This window comes from Lipomyces tetrasporus (assembly GCF_029532465.1).
Source record: "Lipomyces tetrasporus strain NRRL Y-64009 chromosome Unknown POJ06scaffold_3, whole genome shotgun sequence".
NCBI lineage: Eukaryota > Fungi > Ascomycota > Lipomycetes > Lipomycetales > Lipomycetaceae > Lipomyces > Lipomyces tetrasporus.
The window spans coordinates 77317-102310 of NW_026611598.1; the positions used below are offsets into that span (position 1 = coordinate 77317).

The window sequence follows — 24994 nt, forward strand, 5'->3', positions numbered from 1 at the left end:
TCATGCTTTGACTTAGTGCATTCATAAATCGAGAGGCTCGAAATAGAAAGTAGACCTTATATAAGGATCCTTAGGTAGGGACATGGGGTTTAGGGGACAGAATCTTAAGGATTATCCTGAAGAACGGGGTTATTTCTAATCTCACTGATCCTTATATCGGGGGTTACTGTACTAAAAACCCTTGCCCTCCGCACCGCCTCTCTCAGTACCACTTGAAAACCTTCATGGTGGCCATTCTCATTCTCGCAGTAGATGACAACGTAACATCCGGAGTTCGAGGGCTTCTGCTTCTACCGACGTCAGTCGGTATTCCATTCACAAGGCGAAATCGCCTTGGCCTCAAAACTTCGGACAAGAGAAGAAGTCTACAGGTGCCGAAATGTGTAAGGAATGCTGAATGGCAGTTGGTTATTGTTTACTCCGAACTCCGAACAAACTATGACCCATCATACCATAACAGTAAAACGCCGTTGGATATATATAAGAGTAAATTTTTTTCGAGTTTATATCTTACTATTTTGACTTTGTCTTCCAATAATTTTACTTGCTCATTGCTAACAAGAGCCAAGAATGCTAAGCCACTCTGTTGTAAACGAAGCCGTTCCTGGCGTGAGTTCTTCCTTTATTCTCTATGCATATCTGGAAATCTTCAACTTATCATCACAGATATCCTACTTCACCCCAGCACAGAATCCACCATCTGGAACAGCTTCAGGTACGTTGCACAATTAGTTGCAAGTAATTGTTCTGATCTTTAACACCTATTCAAAACAGAGCCACAACCCAATGGCGCCCCTCTTCCAAAACTCTTCACACGGCTCACCCTTCGCGGACTTACTCTCCAAAATCGTATCATGCTCTCACCTCTATGCCAATATAGTGCCGATAATGGCCACGCGACACCTTGGCACATGGCCCATCTCGGTGGCATCATATCGCGTGGACCGGGTCTAGCCATGAGTATGTACTCAATTTTCTGAGAGAAGTCGCTTTCATGTCAACTCCTAGTTTCTAACTGATAGTACCCTTTGTAGTTGAAGCTACTGCGGTAGTCGCGGAGGGACGAATCACGCCCCAAGATCTCGGTATCTGGCTCGACTCTCAAGCAGGGAAACTGAGAGAGATTGTAGAGTTTTCACATAGTCAGGGACAGAAGATTGGTATCCAATTGGGGCATGCAGGACGTAAAGCGAGTACGTTGGCTCCGTGGTTGAGTGCAGGGGCATACGCTTCCGAGGAGGTATAGTTCCATTCTCAACCATCCATCCAGGTTTCACTCTGGAAATATGTGCTGGAGAACTCATCAGCTCTGGAAGCGGTGAATATGTGAACCTAAACTGACAGGATAATTCATAGGTTGGCGGCTGGCCCAACAACGTAAAAGGCCCCTCCACCATCCCCTTCAGCCCGGATTTCGCAACCCCAATCGCTATGTCCCTCGCCGATATCACCGAGCTAAAGGCCGCCTGGGCAGCAGCAGTTCGACGCTCTATCGCAGCCGGATTTGATGTGATCGAAATCCACGCAGCGCATGGTTATCTCCTGCATAGCTTCATGTCTCCAGTGTCGAACGCACGTACCGACCAGTACGGCGGCACGTTCGAAAACCGCATCCGGTTAACCCTTGAGATCGTCGAGTTGACACGTGCTAATATGCCGCAAGACATGCCGCTCTTCTTGAGATTGAGTGCCACTGATTGGCTCGAACATGGCGATTTTGAGGGAGACAGCTGGAAGTTGTCGGATACTATCAGATTAGCACCAATTCTTGCGGAATATGGTGTTGACCTACTTGATGTGAGCTCAGGAGGTGGGCATGTTGCTCAGGCAATTGCAGGAGCGCCCTTTTTGTATCAAGCTGAGTTCTCCAAAGCTATCAAGAAGTCGCTGGGAGAGGGGAGTCCCATGAGAGTAGGAGCTGTAGGGCAGATTAGGACTGGGACGATGGCAAATAATTTGCTGGAAGGGAAAGGACATGATGGAATTGAGTTAGATATTGCTGTTGTAGGGCGTCTCTTTCAGAAAGATCCGGCACTGGTTTGGACATGGGCGGATGAACTGGGGGTTGAGATAAATGTGGCTAATCAGATTCGGTGGGCTTTTAAAGGACGGTTTGGCGCAGCGAAAAGATGAAGCTGATTTAGAGGGACTGGAAATAGCAAGAGAATGAGCTATTCTAGAAGATCGTAATGAGCTTCTAGACTAGTGTGTTGCTTGACAATTTCACTCTTTGGCAAAATTATGCAATGAGCATGAAACTTCATCCCAACCATGTTGATACAAAACGTGGTAGTATCTGATTCTATCTCTATCTCCAGAGCTTCTATGAATAAAATGATTAATTCAGATCCAAACAGCTCAGAGAAGCATTGCATACCTGCAAACTCTACCGTGATAGGCAGGCATATTGACTGCAGTGTGGGAATCCTAGCTTCGGCAGTGCTGTGGAGGCCCCGAAACAATTCCTCATTGGCGAGGTCCGCATAGTACTCTACAGCGGCAGTTTCCGAAGAGCAAAGTATGATTGCTCGATAACCGCAATGAAAGCGCTATAAGCGACCATATGAGCAACGGTGAACGCTCATTTGGATGGCTCTTGTTGAAGTTGGGGCCAAAAAGCATCTAAGGCTGTCTATAGCAATGGTTGTGATAAGTGATCATCACATCCTTCAGAACATCCAGTGGCGGAAATTTATCGAGCTCACAATGCGATTGGCTAGATAGCGATTCTGGTGTATGTTGGTGAAACTGTGCTTCACTATTGCTACCCTGATCGGAGGATTCAGCATCACTGCTCTTGTCTCCACGAGCCTTTGCAAACGCAGCTCCAGTATCAAAGGGACCGTCATCTGTGGCAGGGAGGTCGAAAGCGATGGATGAAGAATCTGAGTCCTTCAATATGACGTTAGTATGCTGTAGCCAGTAAAATGTGCATACGTGATTGGTCAAGTTTTGATTCCAGGCTCTGCATGCGATTGTGGACATCAGTCCGTACCGGGAATCAGCCTGGTATGCTCTCATCTCGCTCATTTCCTTTGAACCACATTTCTCCCCGGGGCATTTGGTCTTCCTCTGACTGTCACCAGCGTCATGGTAGAACTCGAACTGTCACCAGCGCCGGTCTCTACAACTAAGAAAGATACAGGACACAAGAAGTGTGGTATAGTTGGTCACAGCGGCGTTGCGGGTTGTGGCAATACCCTAAGCATTAACGTTTCCACCGAGCCACTTGCTAGCTAGCAATCGCTGGAGAGCATAGCCTGCCGAGATCTTAGATCCTAGACATAAGACCGAGAAAGATGTTTACTTACCGTTCCAACGATCTCTAACCCCCTCAACATTGGTCCCGAGACCTGTTGGTTGCGGAGTCGGAAGCTAGGTGCGGGGAAGACATCCCACGATGGACATGCGGGATGGTCTTGACAACGCTGTCGAGACGCTAACCCTTTTTGGTCATATCATGACATCCCCCCCTCTAAGACACGGGTAGGGTGTGGAGCATCATATTCGTGACTGAGAATAAGAGAAGATAGAGTATGGTTAGGAAACATCCATTTGGACAAAGGCGTAGGAAAACCCTCCAGGAAACAACAAAACCCAGTGGGAAAACAAAGGATCCTGAAGGTACTAACACTGTTCCTTAAGACGACGACGTCCGTTGAGGCTGTGACGACACAGGATATAGGAAAGACCTAACGGTAGGTAATAAAATAAAAAACGCACTAGCCGAAGTGTCAGCATGAGTAGTAGCACGAGCTTGATTAGCACGATAGAAGCGAACGTCATTTTTTCGTAGAAACCCAAGAATTGTGTGAGATGTCATAATTTTTCCACTTGACCAAATACTCGTTCGTTCGTCCTCGTTTTCGATCAGCGATGATGCCGTCAATTTCGTAGACGTCTTCCTCAAGTTCCTCTGAAGGTAGCTGAGTAGAGTTGGCTGGCGGGTCGTCATGATACCTCTTGACGCGAGAGACATTGATAATGGGGTGAAAACGAGCCCCTGGAGGACGGACGATCTCGACGTTGTGCATCCATTCCAAGTACACGATACGGACCATGGTACGAATCCGAAAGTGTAGTCTTTTTGGACGAACGGGTACGGACGAGAACAAGATCACCGGCTTTAAACTGAGGAGCTTCTCGACGGCGACGGTCGGTGTCTTCTTTTGTCGGACTTGGCCTTCGTGCATTGAGTCTTTGGCACGGATCCAGAGACTCTCGAGTTCCTCGGAGAACGATGCAGCTGCAGGAACGTCACCAAAGGTTGTCCGATCGAGACCCTTAGGGTGGTACCCATAGTTAGCTTCGAACGGAGTCATCCCGATCGTATTCTCGCAGAGTCATTATAGGCAAATTCGAGTAGAGGCAGACATCCATCCCAAATGATCGTTGTTCAGGTTCTGCCGGATCAGTTGCTTGACGGCCTCAATCATTCGCTCACTCTGGCCACCCGTCTGAGGGTGTTCAGCGGTGGACATCATGGGTTGTATGGTCCAGATTTTCTCAAGTGCTGTCCAGAAGCGACTCGTGAGTAATGGGTCACGATCAGAAACAATGAACTCTGGGAGCCCGTGATAGGGGAAGACCTTTTCGAGGTAGACTGTGGTAAGGCGTTCGACGACGACCATGATACGGTTGTGACCGCGTTTGGTGACGGGAAGTCTGTACAGAAATCGATTCCGACAGATTCCCATGGACGGTTGGGAATTGGCAGTGGCTTAAGTAAGCCTGTAGCTAATTGTCTGGGAATCTTGTGGCTTTGACATGAGTCACAAGAACCAATATATTTAGAAATATCAAGGTATATTTTTGGCCAAGAGTACCCACGCGCGATTTTCTTATGCGTCGCCGCGATACCACAGTGTCCAACTGTGATATGCGAGCCATTAGATGACTCCGCACACCCCTGTCTCTGACACAGAGCCGCCTACTTTCGGTCCCAGAAGTCGAGCAGTCGAGAAGGTCGTCAATGACAGCGTACCTTTCGGACAATGCAGCGTCTGTTGGGTGACGTAACTCGTCCATTATTGTGCACCAGAAATCTAAGGAAAGTCCAATTGTACTACATTTAGCAGCTGATTCCTCTTTCAGCTTTAAAAAGATACAGTGCAAAGTCTGACTCAACCCGACGTTGTAAAGTGCGTCGAGATCCAAACGGTAATGTAACGAGACCTGCAAAACTTGAGCGAAAAGTTGGTCTTTCTATAGTGCTGAAAGGCTGCGACTCTGTTACTGTCCATCGGAGGAGATTATTGATGTGAGAGCTCATCGGTGTACTGCCAAGTAGCACTAATTGTTCTCTGTCCCGATTGCGATACGGTAATGCTATTTGCAATACTATGCTTTTGCAGTGAAGTCTCGTATCACCAGTTGATGTTCCATAGCAGAATTGAAGGTCTTCCAGGTAAATTTACTGACGGCGGATCTCTTTCTCTTCTTCCAGTTTTAGATCACGTATTGATCCACTAATAATCCGATAATACTGTAACACAAAAGTATGCCGAAAGGCACCCTGTTGCAGGTCCCGGTCGCAATTTTGCGGCTGTAGTTGAGACGTTATCAGCAGATGACGTGTCTGCTAATAACTGAGAAGCAGATTCTTCAGGGAAGACTTCTGTGGCTGCGACAATATCGATAGAGTCATCAACTGCTGATTGTGCGGTCGATCGGGGTCTTTTAGGTAGGCGATCCTGAGGTTCTACTTCTTCGTCACTATCATCATTGAGACAGTAACAGTGAAGTTCACGACCGAGACAGGGAGGAAGGCTATTAAGTTCTTGACTATGGATTTCGGTGTTGGTTGTACCTTGGCCCTAACCCGCAGATCCTTTAATACTTAACCGAGCCTGTGCGGCTCACTGCAGGTATGACGTCAGAGAAGATGGTTCGTTGCCGAGGCGGTCCCAAACTTGTATGGACTGTTTAAGGCAGAAGCGGATCCAAATCGCCAAACGTCTGCCCATCACCGTAGATTTGAACATTCTCGCTTTTGTAAATCCGTAGCATGCCTGGAGCGCTGAAAACACGTCGGCCTCTGGCCACTTATCTCCATGGTCCAACTTTAATGATGAGCGCGATCGGCGATCATCCTGGAGCGTTGCCAGCCACAGGGTGTGATCCAGTCTCCAAGCCATAGCCTGGCCACGAGAGCTGCTGAGGCCGTCTTGTCTGTCGGAGCATGACGCCAAAATACGCTTATGGCTCATTCTGAACTATTAGCCACTGTGAGACGCCCCCTTTCTCCAGACACCCAAAAAGAGGCACCGGCAACCAGATCGGAATATGAACGTGTTCAGGACATTCTCGAAGAAGATGACGCGAAGTAAGTACATATCACTATATGACGGCGGTTATCGACAATGAGGCAAAGTTACTGACAATTTCAAGATTTCCTTCACTTCAGTACGATGGTGTTCGAAAAGTAGCGATCGTTTCGGCTGCCCCTAGTCCGCTTCATTGCGACATGGTGGGCCAGATGCTCAGCAAGATCGCTGATAAAGTCAAGTTGATGCCAGGACTCGATGCAAATATTAAGCGCGGTCTTTTTAGTGCCCACGACAGCAGAAATTACACGGACACTGGCGACACATCCACAACAAGGAATTGGGATGGTGCGTTAAAGTACCTCTCTAGTGGGGGTCGCAGTCCAAGTGGGCTTGTCACAGACCTATGCGAGCCTGAGAGCAGCCATTTCATTTTCTGTTTGTGCCCTCCGCTGCCGAATTGGAATTGCATTGTGCATCAATGAAGGGAACCGTGATACTACGCCAACCACCCGCTACTACGGGACACGTGAGGAGAAAAGGGCCGCAATACAAGAAGCAGAGCGCACCTTACGGTCTCAACTGCAGACTAATCCATTTGGACCGCTGAAATAGGGGAAGACACCTGGTTTGGCGAAGTCGCGAGTGTAGTTCTTGAGATCTACCGCCTGGAAGATGAGACCCTTGCGCCAGAGACTCTCCTCGACCCTACGCAGTCTTTTGTAAGTACTAACCATGCCACATATGTAAAATATGTGAGCTAATATAAAGTGTATAGATGATTGTCGAAGATGGGCTATTTGTTGGGGGCGAGGTTCCACCAAACCTTGCGGAAATTTCGCTTGGGGATTGCATCACCACACATATCCTAAGTGGCGACAATATAGAGGCCACTCCCGTGAATTTCTTCCATCAGGATTGGTTCGAAGACATCTTTCGCTTTGCCATGTTGAGAACTGCCATGGAGCGTATCGAGAAAAAGTGTAAAGTGCAACGGGTCTAGGTCGCGGGTTACAGTCTCTGATTGAGTTTTCATATGCAACATTTTGTATCATTAGGGGATAATTCGTTGTATATATTACTGATAGGCCATTGCTGCCTGATTCGAAGATACTTGTCTAAGTAAGTTAGGTGATTAGGTGCACCTGCTTGAAATGAGTCGCAAAAACCACAGTTTGCAGAATATTACCCGGACAGATAGCTTGTAATACTCTGAACCTTAGTCTGCTGTAACCTCCACCAACTGCGTGGACTTAGATTCATCAGTAGTCGAGTTGCGTTGGCCCTACCATGCCTGCAACTCCGAACTATTTTTTTGTGTTGACCGCAACGAGTCCGGGCCAGCTCGAGCTTCAGACATTGCTGTTCTTTGCATACGCTGCCGAGGCAGTTCCCAAACTTTTTATAATATCACTGTTTTCGAGTAGCGTAGTCCGAATGCAAATCTCCGAAACTCCGCCCATCATTGCAGATTTCAACATTTTGTCCTTGTAAATCCGTAACAGGTGTGAGCCGAGCAAGTGCATCTGTGAAGCTAAGCTAGGCAGCTAATATGTTGTCAAAAGTGAATATTTAATCAAACTAAACTCAAGACATTTTAGGCTATTATTTTCCTCCAATTCCAGATACCTGTGTCTCTTTCGGAAGCCGTTTCATATAACGAAATGTATAAAGACCCCATTTTGGATCCCCGTCCCCATCATCACGAGGTCTCGGAGCATACTTATCCAGATCAACTGTTAATCTTCCGACTTCTTCAAAGCCCTTTTTCGCAAATGACGTGTGAGCTGCCTCTGAAGCATGCACCCAGCAAAACAAGCCGTCAGCATCCGCTTTCCTTGTGCCCCATTGTATCAACGCAGAGCCCACACCGTGCGATTGATATGCTGGAGACACAGTGATTGCGACGATATACATGCATTTCGTGGTTGGCGTTGGCATAAAGATCTTCTGCCAGCGAGCCATATCCGCATTGGTGATTGACTCAAGAACTTGCAACGGATCCTCTGACCGTTCTTTTACCGCTACTTCCGAGTCTACGCTCGAACCTTTGATGGAATCTTGCGGCGGCTTTTCAGTCTTGGCGTTTCCCCCGCCCGGTTGCGGAGCAGTGTGTGGCTGCTGCTCGTCTCCACGTCTAGTAGCCCAACAAACCCAGCCAATGATCTCGTTAGTATAGTCATCTGTGGCCTTGATAACTGAATAGCGATCGGATTGTTGAATCCACGATGCGAGGACTCCGCACATCAGACTCTCAAGGTAGTCGGTCTGGTTTAAGGCCTTGACCCGGGTGTGGCGATCGGTGCGGAATGCATCGTCGGAGATCTTGGCAAGGATGGGAACATCGGTTTGGGTCGCCGGGTGGAAGGAGAACGACATTCTGGAAGAGCTGGGTGGCCAAGACAAGTCAGTTCGTGGTGATTCAGTGGTGCTGCGCAACTCCAAACTGTCCTGGGTCAGCTTGAAGTCACGGCTAGATATGTCGCTGATAGACAACAGATAACTACCCGCAATATATTAGAACATTGGAACCCTGGGTTCCTCTTTGGGACTAGCCTAGGTATCCCTCCGTACCTCGCTCGACCTTGTGCCCGGTAACCCCGTTACCGCACTGCCACACTAAAAGAACAGTTATATAAGCCTCAAATTAATCCACTTAGCAAATAGATAGATTCTGATGTTAATGATAAAGTGTTCGGCAAGCGAGCGGATCACTAAAACCGACCATTCCATTTATTTTCTAAATAGCAATCCACAGCAAAGTTAAATAATATAATAGCGAATAAAAAATTATTCTTTATCCGGTTTACATGTACGAGAGTTATGTCCGACCTCTTTGCAACGCCCACATCGTCTGCTATTACTCGTTGCATCTAGATCTGGGGTGCCCTGGTTCTCGCCCTGGACCATTTCTTCCTGACGTGGTGTCTGCCGTTGACCTTCTGCTCCGGTCAAAATAGTTAATAGTATTCGAAGTAATATATGACTTAGGAACTTCGCGTTTTCTTTTTTGGTGTTGTACAGTGTCCTGCAGTTGTGTAAGTTTGGTCATCTAAAACCACGGCCTGATAGATTGCTATTTCCGCGCAATTCTTCATCTGATCAACTGCGACATTCGTTGGACTTGGCTGACTCACGGTGGTGCGTCTTAGATATTTTTTAATTGTCTCTGCCTGACGTTGTAACTGGACTATTGTCTTCAGCGTCTCAGGCACCCATAGCTCTTAATGAGATCCTTGTTGCTGAATACTCTGCGGACTAGGTGTATGAAGAGAGTGACAGGTGACTTAATACCTGGCTTGGGTCATACGGAACTAGCCCTGTAGCTCTAAATCCACCCTGAATATTTGAAGAAGATAATGCTTCTTGTCTCGCGTTTTGATATAGACCCAGGAAATCTAACTCATCCACGTGATTTGTACCTGCCCTTGTTCTCTCCTCGACTTGGCGGCCGTACGATCGCTTAAGCGGCTCAAAACAACCCACATCGAGCGGTTGAAGTAGATGTGATGAATGAGCTGGCATATATAAGGGAATAATCAAGTTTTGTATATAATACTGATCGAATTCGACAGTAATATGGCTTCCGTGCCCGTCCAAAATAAGTAATCGGTACATTCCCTTTGTACGATTCCGAGTATGCTTATCGAAGCTTGAATGCCATTGTAGGCCAATCTCATTCGTAGTCCAACCGTTCTGGCTCACACCAAATGTCCAATAGTGTGGAACGTCGCTAAATGAAGGTGTTTGGAAGACCTTGCCTTGAAGATAACCATAGGTGGTAGAGTCCACCTAGAAGAATGCACAGCTTCAATAATAGTGACCCATTCACGATTCCCCGGCTGTTTAAGAAATGGTTTCCCTTCGCGTTCGGCAGATGTGACGGCCTTTGCGGTTCCGATAACACCCATTTGGAAGCCTGTTTCGTCAAAGTTATAGATATCGTCGGCCGCAATCCCATACGTCTGAATGGTATTCTGTACGAGAGCGAACCATTTCGTAATAATCTCGGGATCCTTGCTTTTTGCGCGTTGATGGCCATATCTTCGGGAGAGATCTTAAAATTTCCAGAATATTAGCTTCTACCCGCTCTGATTTGCTTGTGTTTCCATTTGTCCGCTACGCAGCCTCGTTAATTTTCGTTCGTGTTACAAGCTACTTTCAGAATCCTGGCATTTTATTATTATTATCTTCGCCGTAATTTCATTTAAGAAGCCTTAGGCATAAAGATCAACTGTGGCTGGGCGCTGGATTGAAATAAATATCTGCCTAAGGTGTTAAGTAAGACCATCCGAAAAATATGAAGTAATGGAAGCTCGGACACCATCTAGATTGCTGATCGAAGGTAGTTTTGAGATCCTAGATTTCTGTTATCCACGTTCCTGTTCCTTCAACTTCACCCTCAGTGACGAGAACAAATCATGGCTTAATCGAGCGTACATTTCGAATATCTTGTGGTAAGCCCGAGCGATTGGCAGGTCTTGCGCGCTTACAGTGCATAGAGATGCAGAGGGTGCTATTGCCACGAGGCTGCTGCTCAGCTGAGTGCATATTAATAATATAAATACTTTATTTATTTGGCTAGGAATTACGAATTAGGCGCTCGAAAGTGCGGCTGATGACAAACTCATTTTAGGAGGACCCGCTATCATCCAACCGACATCAGCGTGCATCAACTTACGCTTCAACCAATCATGACGGCCAAAGGTGGCCGTTAGTCTTAGTCTCTTTCATAGGCCTACGCCTTAATTATTTCTCTCTCGCTCGTAACATTCTCCTGGATCTCACTCCTCTACTTCATGAGACACGCAGAATCCTTCGTCATGATTTAAGTCACCATAGTAACGGTCCAGTAATGACAAAAAAATCACGCCTTGGCGCTCGGGGGGTTCGGAAAGTCAGCACGGGATGTTTGACATGCAAGTGAGTGGGCTCCGCCCGTAGCTAGTTGAATCAGCTTGTTAATCTTGCAGTACTGTAGAACCAGGCATAAGAAGTGCGATGAGGCCAGGCCAGCTTGCTCAGCCTGTATTAGAGCGGGCTGGAAATGTGACTTTGTCTCGTCGTCTCCCTCTAAAGCACCGCAGTACGCGATGACTCCGCCTATCCGTAGTCTGCGATACCCTTCTGCCAGGCCTTTACTAGATGGCGAACATGAGCACATGGAGTACTTCCAAGTCGTTTGTGCTGGGGAATTCTCTTTATTTTTCGAGCTCCCCGCATGGGAAAACATTATCCTCCAGGGCACTCTTGCCGAACCAGCATTGCATCATGCGGCCCTAGCAATCGGGGCCTTGACTAGCAGCCGTTACTATCCTGACATATGGCAAACACCCCGGGCGATCGCGTTCTCAATTCGACATTATAGCATGGCCATCCAGGATCTCCACTGTCGGCTTGATGAATCTTCCCAAAGTCTAGAGGTTGCTATCTTAGCGAGCGTTGTCTTCAGCTATATCGAGTTTCTCCTAGGACTCGATAGCCGGGTCGAGATGCATATCCAGGCTGGATGTGCCATACTTGAGAACCTCTATATGAGGCCCGATAGGATACTCGCGGTTTCTACTCAGGCTGAATCGAACTGCCAGGTTGGCAGTTTATCTACTAGATATGATCTACTTGCCAGTGCTATGTTTCAGCTCACTGCTCAAGTCAATTACTCTGTGGCATTTCGGTCGAACAGCAACAATTAATGAATAGATAATTTTTATTTAATGAATGAGATGTTAGTTCAGGCCGACTTGTAGATAAAGGGCCTCTTACAGTGCGATAACACCAAACCGAAAATACCCAGTACATGATCAAGAGTTGCAACGATGTACATAACCTAATGTAGGTAATGCAAAAACATCTATGTACTTCCAATACAAGTGTTCGTATTACAGGAAGACACTACAACCAATCGCAGTCTTCAGAGCGTATCAAAAAGTTTTTTTTTTCAGTATCGCACTACAGCCTTGTTGGGCCAAGATATCTACGCCTCAATCGCTAAAAAGCGCATAGAAGCCCATGCTCGTCATAATGTCGGTGTTCTGCCATGTTACGCTGGAGCCAATAACTGTAGGCTGAGTGGGCCCTTAATAGGCTTAGCGACTCTATGCCTGGCATGCCAGTACTTATCTAGAATGACTCTGTATCCAGGGTTGGAATGTAAGGACTTAGTGAGACATCTGGTTGTCAAGAGAGTGAGTTGCTTCCAGAGTCTTAGACTCTTTATCTAATGGACTAAATGTATATAAGTCAGTTTCCCCCTCACCTTCGTCAGAAGCTCATCGTATAATAATTCACATTCCACCCAATAAGTATAATCAACCATGGCCTACCCTCACTCAACCTACACCACCGCGCGCGCACTCACCTACTCTTACATCCATATCCCACCCCAATCCCCCAACACTCCATACATTCTCTTCCTACACGGCTTCCCCTCCAACTCGCACGACTGGCGTCATCAGATCTCTTTCTTTGTAGCAAAGGGTTATGGAATCCTAGCTCCGGACTTACTTGGGTTCGGGGAGACGTCGAAGCCGAGTGAGTTAGAGATGTATAGGGGTGAAGGTATGGCGAGGGACATTGTTGAGATCATGGTCTCAGAGGGCGTTGGAGTGGTGGTGGGCGTGGCGCATGATTGGTATGTTTTGCGATTCATTCTGTCTTTCTGCCAGTTGTCACATTCATGTGGTTCTAATCGAAAGGAGAGTCAGAAGGTGTGCCGAGTTAGCATGCAATTATGCTAATGCTTCTTCCACCAGGGGATCTTTCCTTTTGTCACGCCTAGCGAACTATCATCCAGAGCGCTTTTCGGCCTATGCCTTCATCGACCACGGATACGGTGCCCCTGGCCAAAGCCTCACCCCCGCGGTGATACAACATATCAATAGCTCGGTGCAGGCCAAGCTTGGTTTTTCGATCTTCGGGTATTTCCTATTTTTTAACGAAGAGGATGCTGCGAAGCTCCTAGATGAACATGTAAGTTCCTTCCAAACTCTGCAAATTCTGACTTGCCAAACATTGACCACACTGCAGTCCGAATCCGTGGAATCGCTCTACTTTGCCACCGACAACGAGATCAACAAGAAATACAAGGGCGCCCCAGGCGGTTTCCGCACTTGGTTGACCGAGGGCAAGACTGTGGATTTGCCAGCCTATCTGACATCAGAAGTAAAATTTCTAGCTGTGATGCATGGGGTTTCCAAATAAGCTTACATGGAGAACAGGACCATAAACATTATCAACACGCCTTCTCCCTCGAGAAAGGTGGCTATGGCCCTGCGATCAACTGGTATAGGGCTAGTCTGCGTAATATCAATGAAGAAGATGAAAAGAGTATGTACCACTTCCCTCTGTACCTTGTGTCTCCCTTTCTTTCCCATTCAATCTCTTTGCCTGAAACTTGTTCTCTATTACCTACAATTTCCGTATCCTACTAATATGCAATACAGAAATTCCCACGCCCGCCCACACCTTAACACACCCAACCTTGCTAATCGCCTCTACCGGTTACGTCATTACTGTCACGATCAATTTTCCGGAGCAGATGCGGCCACTCGTCCCTGATCTCAAAGTTGAGAATGTGAATGGTGGGCATTGGCTGCAGTTAGAGAAGGCGGATGAAGTCAATAAGATTCTGGAGGAGTTTATGGAAGAGAAGCGACTAGTTTAAAATATGAGTGCGCAGAATTGAGAGCTTATGATGCAGAAATATCAGATATATATCAAAAGTCTGCTGTAGACCCTTTGTCTAGCGAGTGCAAAGATGTCTACATTTCGGGCCTCCCCTCGTCTCTATCAATTATTAATCTATTTGACCATTTTACTATCATGAGTGCCATCTTGCCACGGTACATATCTTTAGCATTATGTGGCTTATTGGTTCCGAGCCTCCCTTTGTACTAAGGTGATGAGGGCTGCCAATTTGTAACTTGGCATTGTCTATTTGGCATTGTCTGGAGCGCAGGCGCAGAGGTGCAATGAGACAAGTGATTTTATCGTTCAGGATAGATTGTTGTCTTCTAATGAGGCCATCGGGCTGAAGAGTTCTATTAAGATTTATCGGTTTGCACAAGCTGACGAGTCCCGCTTTCCAGATGCGAGTAATGACTAACGAATCACAATTCTGCCGACGACACAGCGGCCGATTATCTTTCTGGCACACAGTCTACTCTACTCTTATCTGGAACACGACTTCTAGAATCTTCTAGAATACTCATCAGCCACGGCCCTGAAAGCCACATGCTTAGAGCACAATTATTGCTCGGATGGTCCGCGCTGTGATTGGCCAACCGAGGAGACTGTTTGTCTAAATACAGATAGGGCTTAATCTGGATCGGACCAAGAAATCAACTGCGAAACTCGGTCTTTCCGAAAGTGGGATACCTAACCGGTCCCTATTATTATTATTCGAAACACTTGCGACGCAAAATCAGCCTGCGAGGGGTCCGGGTGCCTGGTTACTAGTCTTATTCGGGAAGTCCTTTCGACACTTAATGAGTTATCCCTGTACGAAAGTAACTGCGAGCGACGTTTACTTTAACCCCAGGTAGTAAAACCGGTACATTTTGCTGCCATCTTAGGAAATACACGCACCTATATTTACTGCACAGCTCCCATTTTAACAACTACTCCTCCTGTTTCCTCTCACTTCTTTCGCCTTTTCACAGTAAACTTTTAGCAACAACTATAACATATCTCACAGCGTTGCTTTCGTACCTCTCACTGTAGGGCTGCAGGCGGATTGGCGGATTGGCGGATTTGGCGGATAGGATATCCGCCGCGGATACATATCCGCCATACTTTCTATTGGCGGATGCAGATGGCGGATACAAATCCGCCAGGCCTCACTTCGACGGATATCTTATCCGCTATTTTGGCGGATATGGCGGATACGGCGGATATTGGGTAATTCTTAGACAGAAATTATGGCAAGGTGTCAAAACTGTTGCTCAGGGTAACAATGTAAGACTTTAAGTCAACCGATGCCACAATGAGTATTTTCGGATGGAATTATATTTTTATTAACTTAAGGAAGAATAAGTTATAACTCTTGTACTGCAAGTGATCCTCCAAGCATAATTCGGGTCCTTTTTGCCCGCCGGAGCTTGCTTAAAATTTCATTTGCCTTTTGAAGTGTACGGACTTGGTGGCTGAGGAGCGTGACCGTATGAGCTAATGCTTGCGTCCCTTTTGCAAGCCGTTCGACAGCATCATAAATTGGTGTCGGTGAGCTATTTTGATGACTGGCAATGCGACTTTTGATGAATTCAGATTGTGACACAGCCTCTATAGGGCTGTGTGGCGTCTGGAGATCCAAGGGTTGCCAGTGGGGGAAGGAAGACGCGGAGGTGATGGAGTCCGTACTTTGACATCCAATTTGGATAGGACAACTTCAGGGTCCATAAGTACTCAACCTGACCCTCTGAATCCCGCCTTGATATTCTTTTCGTTCATACACTCGAAAAATGCGGCTCGAAATGCGACGAGAAATTCGACCTTTGTCACGTGGTTAATATGACACTTGATGAGCTCCTCGATTTGGCGACCGTACGCCCGTTTCAGTGGACTGAAGCATCCAACGTCTAGCGGTTGAAGAAGATGGGATGAGTGAGGAGGCATGCAGATTGTGATAATATCCCTTTCCTTGCAAAATTGGTCGAACTCCGCCGAACGGTGACTCGTATGGCCGTCAATCACTAACAATCGATATCCGCTTTTCTGCGATGGTGGTATGTCTATCAAAATGTCGAATCCATTCAAGGCCTGTCTCGTTGTTCGTCCAGCCATTATCTGTAGGTTTGATGACCAATCTGGCGGAGGTTGCTCTTCGAGTACCAGTTTGCGAGGTGGTAGGCCCCTTGAACCACGATGAACGGCGGGATAGACCACCCTTCTGCATTAACTCACTGAATCACTGTGGTGGCCCATTCACGATTACCTGGTTGGACTGTCTTCGCTTGCCCAACTCGTTCCGCGCGTGTAACTATCATGGATGACGAGATAATGCCAATTATAAACCCGGTCTCGTCGAAGTTATAAACATCTGCGTCAACGATCCCGTATTTGGCCCTCGTATTCCTAACAAGATCAAACCCCTCCTCGATCTTCTTAGGATCTTCGCAGAGCGCTCTCTGGTAATCGTATCCGCGATTAAAGTGTGTTTTAAGCATCGGTTGCCGTTTGACGAAGTTCATTGCCCAACGCTTGCCCACGGATCCCGCGTCGCGCTCTGCGAGCAGCAGATTAGCCATATTTTCCACATCAGCGAGCCTGGGCGGAAACCCGCGCGAATCCAAGTCCAAGACATGCTCCAGAATAGCATTTTCTTCCAGGTCCGTAAATTTTCGAGAATTGGGAATAAGGTCGCGTCGCGACAGTCGCCCGTTCATTCGATCGCGTAAGGTGGATTCGGGTACATTGTAGATCGTTGCAGCCTGTCGAATGCTTAGCTGAGCGCGTTTTTGGGTAGTTTCGAGGGCTAATAAAAGTCTACGTTCTTTAGAAGCGCATTCCATGTTTTGTTGTGTAAAAATGTCGTGTCAAAGTTGATAGATATACGTTAAGTAGAAAATGCGCGGCTCGCTTGTCTGCGCGGCTCGCTTATCACCCACGTTATTATATTTTTATTACAATTATTTTTGCACACCATCCATCAACATCAACATTCTCATCGTTTCGCCTTTCATGGCATATCTGCGTACCCCCAGAATATCTCTGCCTATGTTAAACATCTCTTTGGATAGCTGATATATGGAGTCTTATTAAGAGGGATGCAGGAATCTTCAAAGATTCTTATATATTCCAACTTCTCCCCACAACCTACACAGCCAATTAAAAAATTCTTAAATAAGGATAAGCAAGTCAACTACAACATTCTCATTACAAATGACCCGACCACCCGAGGGGGGGTAAAGGTGTCGCACCAGACCGAGTCCCGCTCAGCGATTCCTTTGGACAAAACCGAATGACAACGCGGCTATGGCCGAATGTAAATATCAGACCCCAGTCGTGAATGCAAAGCAAGCGCTCGCATAGTACCAAGCAATCTGTTCAGTCTCGACCGAGAAAAGTTGTTCGAGCAGCGTATATGCCTTACTGGAGGCGCCGATGACAGTCGAAATACGTGGCATATTCTAGTTGAGGCCTTACCTGCTCCATGTAGGAAACTCAAAATCGATATGTTAATGACTTCCGCGAATTTTTTCAAGGCGGATTGGCGGATTTGGCGGATATCTGGCGGATGAGTATCCGCTATACTTTCAAAAGGCGGATCCAAAAGCGGATACATATCTTCCACCTTCAAAAAGGCGGATGGCGGATGCGGACATGGAAAATTTTGGCGGATATCCGCATCCGCTGCAGCCCTGTCTCACTGCTCCCTGTGTATATATCCCAGAGTTGGACCTTTTGCAAAGCCCCCGCTAACACCAAGCACAGCCTGGTCCAGAATACCCTCTCTCATCCACTATGACCTTCACCATTCTCATTTTCAGCTATCGCAAGGCCGGCACTACCCCGGAGGAGTTCCGCGTCCAGTGCGAGGGTACTCTCCTGCCTCTCCTGAAGGAGATCACCGGCACGCACTTCCCTCTCTGCCATACGCGCCGCTACATCCAACGCACTGTGAGTGCTTGTATTTCCCAAATCTGTCTCACAGGTTGACTCTCGAGGCAAAAGGGAAAAAATAAATATAAAAGACAGCTAACACAAAGCTCCAGGAGGGACCGAAGGCCGACAGTAACACAGAGCGTAACCCGACGACTCCAGCCACTGTCTTCGTTGGCTCCCAGGCCGACTTCGACTACGATGCCATTGCCGAGCTTACTTTCGCAGACCAGGCTGCGTTCGGACGGTTTATCGGTCTAATGCAGCAGCCGGATAACGCGGCCAAGATTGCCGAAGCAGAGGGCAAATTTACGGACAGCGGCAAGACCTCGATTGTTGCCGTGGGTGAGACTGCGGTTACGAGGAACGAGTAATCGCTCGAGTTGGAGTTCGCTTTTTTTACTTGATTGTTGCAGATCAGTCCGATGTATGAGCGCTTCAAGAACCCGTAACCTAACAGAAGCTGACTTAAAAGTGAAGCGGCAACGAGATCTTGGGAGTGATGAGACTTTTCTTTCTTCTTTGGCCAGGTAAGGGGTTGTGATCTGGGCGACTTGGACCCTTCGACAAATTACATGTAGTACTAAACGTAGTTTTAAATAGGGCATTTACAGTTATCTTTTCTTTACTGGGAGGAAGTACGTAGGTAGACCTATTTAACTCCTGCATAGATCGCTTTCAGAATATTTTTGAAGTAAAATAATTCAATAGTGGAAGTAGTATCGGCAGATGCATATGTTCTGCAAAATAATGGGATTTGCTGGTGGTTACCCACCCAACTACTAACTGCAGTCATTCCTTTGGTGGATGTCCAGGGTGAGAGATAGGTGTGCCGTTGCTTCTATGTCGCGACTAAGGGTGATTATTAGGGTGAGTACATGATCAACAGGGTGAGGCAGCGCAACCTCAGCTGGCCCACCACCATGTGTCTGTATGGACGATCAGTATATACTACTAACAGAAGTTAGATACAGATGACTCCGATCGAACGTTTAGGGTGTGAAGATAGTACGCCTAACAGGAGTGGCGGCAGACACGAGCCTATTAGCAGGAGATACACATGTTGGACGCGGTAGAACACATACATAGGAGACATGTTCCCAAAATCCATTTATATGTAGTTTACGCTCCGTATCCTTTCTTCAATTGTTATTATAAGTCTTGTACTCCTTGAAGCTTGTTCCTGTGGCTCGTGCTCGCCAAGGTTGTGACACTACATACATAATGGTGGTGTCCCACCGAGCCTTCGTTGTCTTGCTTGGCTTCCTCGGCCACGTTCAACTTGCTGCAGCCGTCTGCTACTATCCCAATGGCCTCAGTGAGTCGGATCCTGCCTACCAGCCATGCAATCAAATCCAAAGCTCAGTAAGCATGTGCTGTGCGACGAGTCGCACGAATCCTCCAAGTGGTCCCTTCGCCAACGGGTTGACTGCTGATACCTGTCTACCAAATGGAATGTGTCAGAACATCGTGCAGTGGACCAGCCCAGGAGGACAGGTGACTTATAACTATAGCTATTTTCGGGACCAGTGTACAGACGCACAGTGGTCAAGCAACAAGTGCCTGAATGTTTGCAGAACGGGACAGGTATGTACGGATGTGTTTTTCATCAGCTGGTCTCGATCTCGATGTTAGGTCCTTCTAAAGGTGGAGGGCGTTGCATCGCTGACAAAATTTGCATATGTTAGAGTGACGGCAGTACGGCCGCCATGACTCCTTGTGACAACACGGCGAATTCTACGCAATGGTGTTGTGGTAGAAACAACACCGCTTGCTGCAATACGCCGGATGCGATTACGCTCGCACAAGTCCTTGGGCTTTCCAGTTCCACCTCCAGTTCGATTTCTGCAGCAACAGCAACATCAACATCAAGCCCGACAACCTCATCAACCAGTGGTATGTCGCCTGTTGCCAGCTCCGCGTCTTCGGGTCTCTCCACGGGCGCAAAAGCTGGAATCGGTGTCGGTGTCGGTGTCGGAGAGCTCGCACTGATTTTCTTGCTTGGATTCTTCTTCGTACGACGGCAGAGAGCATCATCTGGCTCACCTCCGACTGCTCGATTGCCTCCTCCAACCAATGATGCCACTGCCGGCAAGACAATACATGAGAAGTCGGCGGGTCCAGAAACTACGAGATATGAATTACAAGGGGAATAATAGGGGAGACCCACCAAACAGAGCTACGAGCGCGAGTTAAGGCTAGGAGCCTGCGTTATTGTCAGATTGGCGAGAGGGATCGTTTTTTGTAAAGCTGCCTGGGCATATTCCCATGACTAACGACATCTGTGCCTTGACTAAGCAGCATTGGGACTATCTTGTATTGACATTTCTAGATATATTCCCATGAGCATTGATATCTGCCCTTGGTCAAGGAGCCTCTGGACTGTATTGTCATGGCCATGATATGACCAGCATATCTCCGAGGTTGACCGCCTAATGGATACGGTCTCCAACGGCGTTTCGCGGGGTCAACAAGAATTAACACTCCACATCTCACCTGATCTGTTCAACATGTATCAGGATCTGCATCTCGAGATCGAATTCTGGCGCATGTGGCTGTCCCTGCCATGGCTTCCAATCTTCGGAATCTTCGCATGCAATATAGCACTGCATTGAAACTCTTTACGGCCTCGTCAAGACGATTCGAGATCCTGGGCACCGTGCCGGCCGAGCCCCGACCCATTGATCTCAAAATCCTGTACGTTCTCGACTCCTCATTCAACCCCCCTACGCTAGCACACATGAGAATTGCGATCTCCGCCCTCAAGGACACCCCGCACTCCTCGTCTCGGTTGCTGCTTCTGTTGGCGACGCAGAACGCCGACAAGCCGTCCAAACCGGCATCGTTCGAAGATCGCCTGGTGATGATGACGCTTCTCGCGCGAGATCTGCACTGGCATCAAATTGAGAACATAATTTTAAATGATTGTAAACACCATGCACCAGGGCCGAACCGAAGAAATGGATAGTATTTTGACTTCAACTCAGGATGTCTACTGATATAATTACACACCCCTTTCTCACCGACTTTAATGGGCTCTTGGGAAGCTGATTCGGCACGCTTGGTAAGAAGTAAATCGGCCATTTTTCGCACGTCCGCAACTCTAGGAGGAAGTCCCCGCTTATCCATCGTAAGAATCCATTCTAGAAGCACTTCCTCTTCGTTTTGAGTGAGTTTTCGCGCCGGAGTGATAGAATCGCGTCGTGATATGCGTCCGTTCAAACGGGAGTGAAGCGTAGTGTTACTAGCCTTAACTCTTGTGCTTGCTCCCGTAATATAAGAGATGTAAGGGGTTGAGGGTAAGTCTAGACTAAGTCAGGCAGCCGGGAAGGCTGAATCATAAAAAGCTATGCAAACATAATTTCATCATCTGGAAGCTAAAATTTTGTACATTCTATACAATAGAATAAATGTAAGGTGGTGTTTCTGTGGCCTGAACGGAACAGCCTCTAGTAACGAGCCGCACAGCCTGAGGCAAACTTTCCTCCCCCTGTTCTCTATACTCCCTAAGAAACGACAGTTCTCAATCAATGCAATCTATAACTAATGCCAGCTGAGTTTCGGGGGGCTAGAGGGCACCCTTCTCCGACATGAACAAAGACAGTATGACATTTAATCAATGTCCTCTAGGAAGGAGGGGACTTGACCAACCTCCGCTAGACGATTTAGTAGGATATGGTAGTTCCACCAATCGTATCCGTCCATTGCCTCATATGCTTTATGGCTGCGATCGCGACTGGCAATTTGTTGCCGCACCTGCCGGACCCAACCTGCTTTGACCATCATCAAGGATACAATCCCGTACCTATATCTACCTGCATGGACCAATTAAGGTGTCCACGATGTGCTCAATCTGCTTGATCGATAGGTGGTATCGCGATCAATATTCTATCCGCCCCCAAAGGCAATTGAAATTGAATCGAGCTGGCGATTAAGAAATGAAGGCCATCTTAGCAATTGGATTTACCAAAAAGCATATTTGGGCCCGCTCTGAAGATCTGTATCGACTCTTTAAGACGGCTGCACTGGTCAACAGCAGGCAATCGCTCAATTTTTCGGTCATTAATGTTGGCTTCAATATTGTATAACGTCTTCGAGACCTCTCGGTTTGTACTCACTGGTGCTTTGATATATGAGTAGGTTCTTTCCCTACTTCTTCTTCACCGCATAACCATGAAATTTATATCGCTGGTTATAGCTGCGCTGTCCCTTGGGCAGGCAGTTCTTTGTGCCAACTCGGAGGTCCACGGCATTTACGACTTGGCTGCCCGTCAGCTTCCGCAGTTCGCAGACAAGTTTGAATTCGTCCTGGTGGCACCTGCGTCCACATCCAGCAACGACTCGTACACCATCTCAACCAAGGCTGGACATGATACCGTTGTCATCTCGGGTACGACCGTCAACTCGCTCGCCCGCGGATTCTACCATTATGTCGAGCAATGCGGTCGCGTCCCGATTTCTTGGACTGCGAGCACCATTAAAACCCTGGGCTCGCTTCCCAAGCTCTGTGGCGCCGGACATGGCGGGTCCCTCAATGGCGCCGCCGTCGTCGCGTGGCGGTACTACTTCAATACCGTCACGTTTGGATACACGACGGCGTTCTACTCGTGGGCCGACTGGGAGCACCTGCTGGACTGGGCCGCGATGCACGGCATCAACATGCCCCTGGCCTGGGTGGGCTATGAGCAGGTGCTGATTGATGTGTTTGAGGAGTTTGGATTTTCCCAGGACCAGATTGTGGACTTTTTGTCGGGCCCCGCTTTCCAGTCCTGGAATCGCTTCGGCAACATCCAAGGATCGTGGAACGGCTCCCCACCCCTTGAGTGGCCCAGACGCCAGATGCAGCTGCAGCAGAAAATTGTCAAACGCATGGTCGAGCTCGGTATGACTCCGATCTTGCCATCATTCACTGGTTTCGTACCCAGCGGCATTACTGAACTCTACCCCAAGTCTGCTGTCATTAACAGCAGCTCGTGGGCGGGGTTTCCCGTAATTTACACCAACGTCACCTTCCTCGAGCCTCTGGACCCACTCTTTACCAAGCTTCAGGTTGCTGTAATCCAGCGACAGCAGACATACTATGGCAACGTTACCCATTACTACACCCTCGATCAGTACAATGAAAACTCCCCGTTCTCTGGTGATGTGGGCTATCTTAAGAACGTGTCGTCCGGTACAATTGAGTCTCTCCGGGCCGCCGATCCTAACGCAGTGTGGGTCATGCAAGGGTGGTTATTTTTCTCCGACGCGTCGTTCTGGACCGACGAGCGCATCCGTGCCTACCTGTCGGGGCCTGATATCGGCCAGTTGCTCATCCTCGACCTTTTCTCCGAGGGTTCGCCTCAATGGCAGCGCACGAACTCCTACTATGGCCATGACTGGATCTGGTGTGAGCTGCATGGCTTTGGTGGCAACCAGGGACTCGAAGGCAATTTACCTACCCTCACGCAAGGCTTTACTTCTGCAATGGCCAATTCGTCGTCCCTCGTCGGAGTTGGCTTGACAATGGAAGGCCAGGAGGGCAATCAGATTGTCTATGACATTCTTCTCGACCAGGCCTGGAGCTCAAGCTCGTTGAACATCAGACGGTACACGAAGGAATTTGTCAAAGCCCGGTATGGTCCTATGACTGTACCAGCAGATATTATTGAGTGCTGGTACGACTTGGTTAGCTTGGTGTACATGAACAACGCGTCGTCGGTCGTCAATGTGGTACCAAAGTCCATTTACGAGTTGGCCCCAAACATCAACGGCCTGCTCAACATTACCGGCCATCACCCCACTGAGGCGTTTTACGACTTTTCTTCGTTGGTCACGATCTGGAAGAAGCTTGTGTGTGCCGTGGCATCCAGTCCCACCATGCTGCAACAGCCGCACGTGCACTATGACCTGGTCGACATCACGCGACAGGTGTTGGCCAACCAATTTCTCTACCTCTACGTCGAATTTATGGACTTTTACAATACCACAAACCCATCAACCTTCACTTTCTCCGAGGTCATCGACCGTGGCCAACCCTTGCTGGACGTACTGCGCACCGCGGACAGCGTGCTGTACACGGACGTCAACTTCCTGCTCGGCTCTTGGATTGCGCGCGCCCGCGCGCTCGCTGATGGTAACGACACCATCGCGGACTACTACGAGTTCGAGGCGCGCAATCAGATCACGCTGTGGGGTCCCACGGGCCAGATCAACAACTATGCGTCGAAGCAATGGGGCGGACTCGTTGGATCGTACTATCTGCCGCAGTGGTAGATGTTTGTGGAGACTTTGGCAGCCCAGCGCAACGTCAGCGCGTTCCAGCCTGTGACATTCCTGCATACCGTGCTCCTGCCGTTTGGGGCCCATTGGCAGTGGGAAAAGTGGGGCCAGTCTGAGAACCAAACCTGGGGCGTGCAAAGGGATTTGTTGCCGATAGTCCTGGAGCTAGTCAAAAAGTTTTAAAATTTTGGGTTGACAGTAAGACATAGCTGATGGGACGGGCTGGAAATTGGGACTCATTTAATATCGTAATAATAATGCCACTGGTTCCACTGGTTAAGTGTTTCAGCCTTAAACCATAGTCGCGCCTCCATCCTGTCACCATTACAGTAACAACAGCTCTTCGATAAGAGTTTGGTACTGATGGCACCCCTACCTCACTGCGGGTTAGGGTGGTGACAACAGGATATTCCGGTTGAAAAAACCCCTCACGACCGCTTACTCTGTCATGCTAATAAGTTACTCCCGCCGCCAGGTCAGTGCCCAGCTACTGTCTGAAAATTTTCTCCATCTGGGCCGTCGCTCCCGCCAGCAGCGTCGTCTTCACCGTCCTCCCCGTTCTCGCCTCCTCCGCCTCCCCAGATCGCAAACAACACTCACAAACTGCTGCATTGTCCTCCGCGCCCGTCGCTCCGTCATGAACCTGGCCCGGGGCATCTTCCGCATGACACGGCCCGCAGCGGCGCAGAACGGCGTCGAGTTGCCACCGGAGGTGGAAAGCTGGTCGGTGATTTCGAGAGGACAGATTCGATGGCAATGGAACATAGCCGGTTCAATAGCGGGTAAGCGGATTTGCAGATTGGGTGGAGGACGGATGCTATTAACACCTTGGGCATGAAATATAGTATGATATTGAGAGAATCTCTTTT

General features: G+C 48.2%; 8 protein-coding genes across 8 annotated transcripts; 7 read left to right on the forward strand and 1 right to left on the reverse strand.

Annotated features, from left to right (window-relative positions):
* Positions 1 to 253: 253 nt before the first annotated feature.
* POJ06DRAFT_68512 (NADPH dehydrogenase afvA) lies at positions 254 to 2152 on the forward strand. Its single transcript, XM_056191396.1, has 4 exons — positions 254 to 715; positions 775 to 960; positions 1035 to 1240; positions 1357 to 2152. The coding sequence occupies exons 1-4, from the start codon at positions 571 to 573 to the stop codon at positions 2131 to 2133; spliced, it is 1314 nt and encodes a 437-aa protein (XP_056045095.1). The 5' UTR covers positions 254 to 570; the 3' UTR covers positions 2134 to 2152.
* Positions 2153 to 6200: 4048 nt separating this feature from the next.
* On the forward strand, positions 6201 to 7338 carry POJ06DRAFT_294440 (uncharacterized protein; the record flags this gene model as incomplete). The annotated part of the gene is given in 5 exon segments (XM_056190473.1): positions 6201 to 6325; positions 6391 to 6635; positions 6655 to 6795; positions 6882 to 6988; positions 7045 to 7338. 5 exon segments carry the CDS (start codon positions 6201 to 6203, stop codon positions 7267 to 7269), a joined length of 843 nt encoding a protein of 280 aa, XP_056045096.1. The 3' UTR covers positions 7270 to 7338.
* A 478-nt stretch (positions 7339 to 7816) lies between these two features.
* Positions 7817 to 8886, reverse strand: POJ06DRAFT_68595 (acyl-CoA N-acyltransferase). Its single transcript, XM_056191397.1, has one exon. The coding sequence runs from the start codon at positions 8643 to 8645 to the stop codon at positions 7872 to 7874; it is 774 nt and encodes a 257-aa protein (XP_056045097.1). The 5' UTR covers positions 8646 to 8886; the 3' UTR covers positions 7817 to 7871.
* A 1941-nt stretch (positions 8887 to 10827) lies between these two features.
* Positions 10828 to 12154, forward strand: POJ06DRAFT_247490 (uncharacterized protein). The gene is made up of 2 exons (XM_056186905.1): positions 10828 to 11189; positions 11248 to 12154. The coding sequence occupies exons 1-2, from the start codon at positions 11122 to 11124 to the stop codon at positions 11957 to 11959; spliced, it is 780 nt and encodes a 259-aa protein (XP_056045098.1). The 5' UTR covers positions 10828 to 11121; the 3' UTR covers positions 11960 to 12154.
* Positions 12155 to 12580: 426 nt separating this feature from the next.
* Positions 12581 to 13929, forward strand: POJ06DRAFT_266263 (Alpha/Beta hydrolase protein; the record flags this gene model as incomplete). Its single annotated transcript, XM_056189140.1, has 5 exons — positions 12581 to 12897; positions 13019 to 13235; positions 13293 to 13427; positions 13484 to 13592; positions 13709 to 13929. The coding sequence occupies 5 exons, from the start codon at positions 12581 to 12583 to the stop codon at positions 13927 to 13929; spliced, it is 999 nt and encodes a 332-aa protein (XP_056045099.1).
* A 3797-nt stretch (positions 13930 to 17726) lies between these two features.
* On the forward strand, positions 17727 to 18238 carry POJ06DRAFT_236330 (EthD domain-containing protein; the record flags this gene model as incomplete). Its single annotated transcript, XM_056185893.1, has 2 exons — positions 17727 to 17882; positions 17978 to 18238. The coding sequence occupies 2 exons, from the start codon at positions 17727 to 17729 to the stop codon at positions 18236 to 18238; spliced, it is 417 nt and encodes a 138-aa protein (XP_056045100.1).
* Positions 18239 to 19022: 784 nt separating this feature from the next.
* Positions 19023 to 20225, forward strand: POJ06DRAFT_68752 (uncharacterized protein). Its single transcript, XM_056191398.1, has 2 exons — positions 19023 to 19451; positions 19553 to 20225. Exons 1-2 carry the CDS (start codon positions 19089 to 19091, stop codon positions 20018 to 20020), a joined length of 831 nt encoding a protein of 276 aa, XP_056045101.1. The 5' UTR covers positions 19023 to 19088; the 3' UTR covers positions 20021 to 20225.
* A 1812-nt stretch (positions 20226 to 22037) lies between these two features.
* On the forward strand, positions 22038 to 24308 carry POJ06DRAFT_280411 (tim-barrel domain-containing protein; the record flags this gene model as incomplete). Its single annotated transcript, XM_056189875.1, has 4 exons — positions 22038 to 24089; positions 24120 to 24125; positions 24147 to 24188; positions 24219 to 24308. The coding sequence occupies 4 exons, from the start codon at positions 22038 to 22040 to the stop codon at positions 24306 to 24308; spliced, it is 2190 nt and encodes a 729-aa protein (XP_056045102.1).
* Positions 24309 to 24994: the final 686 nt, after the last annotated feature.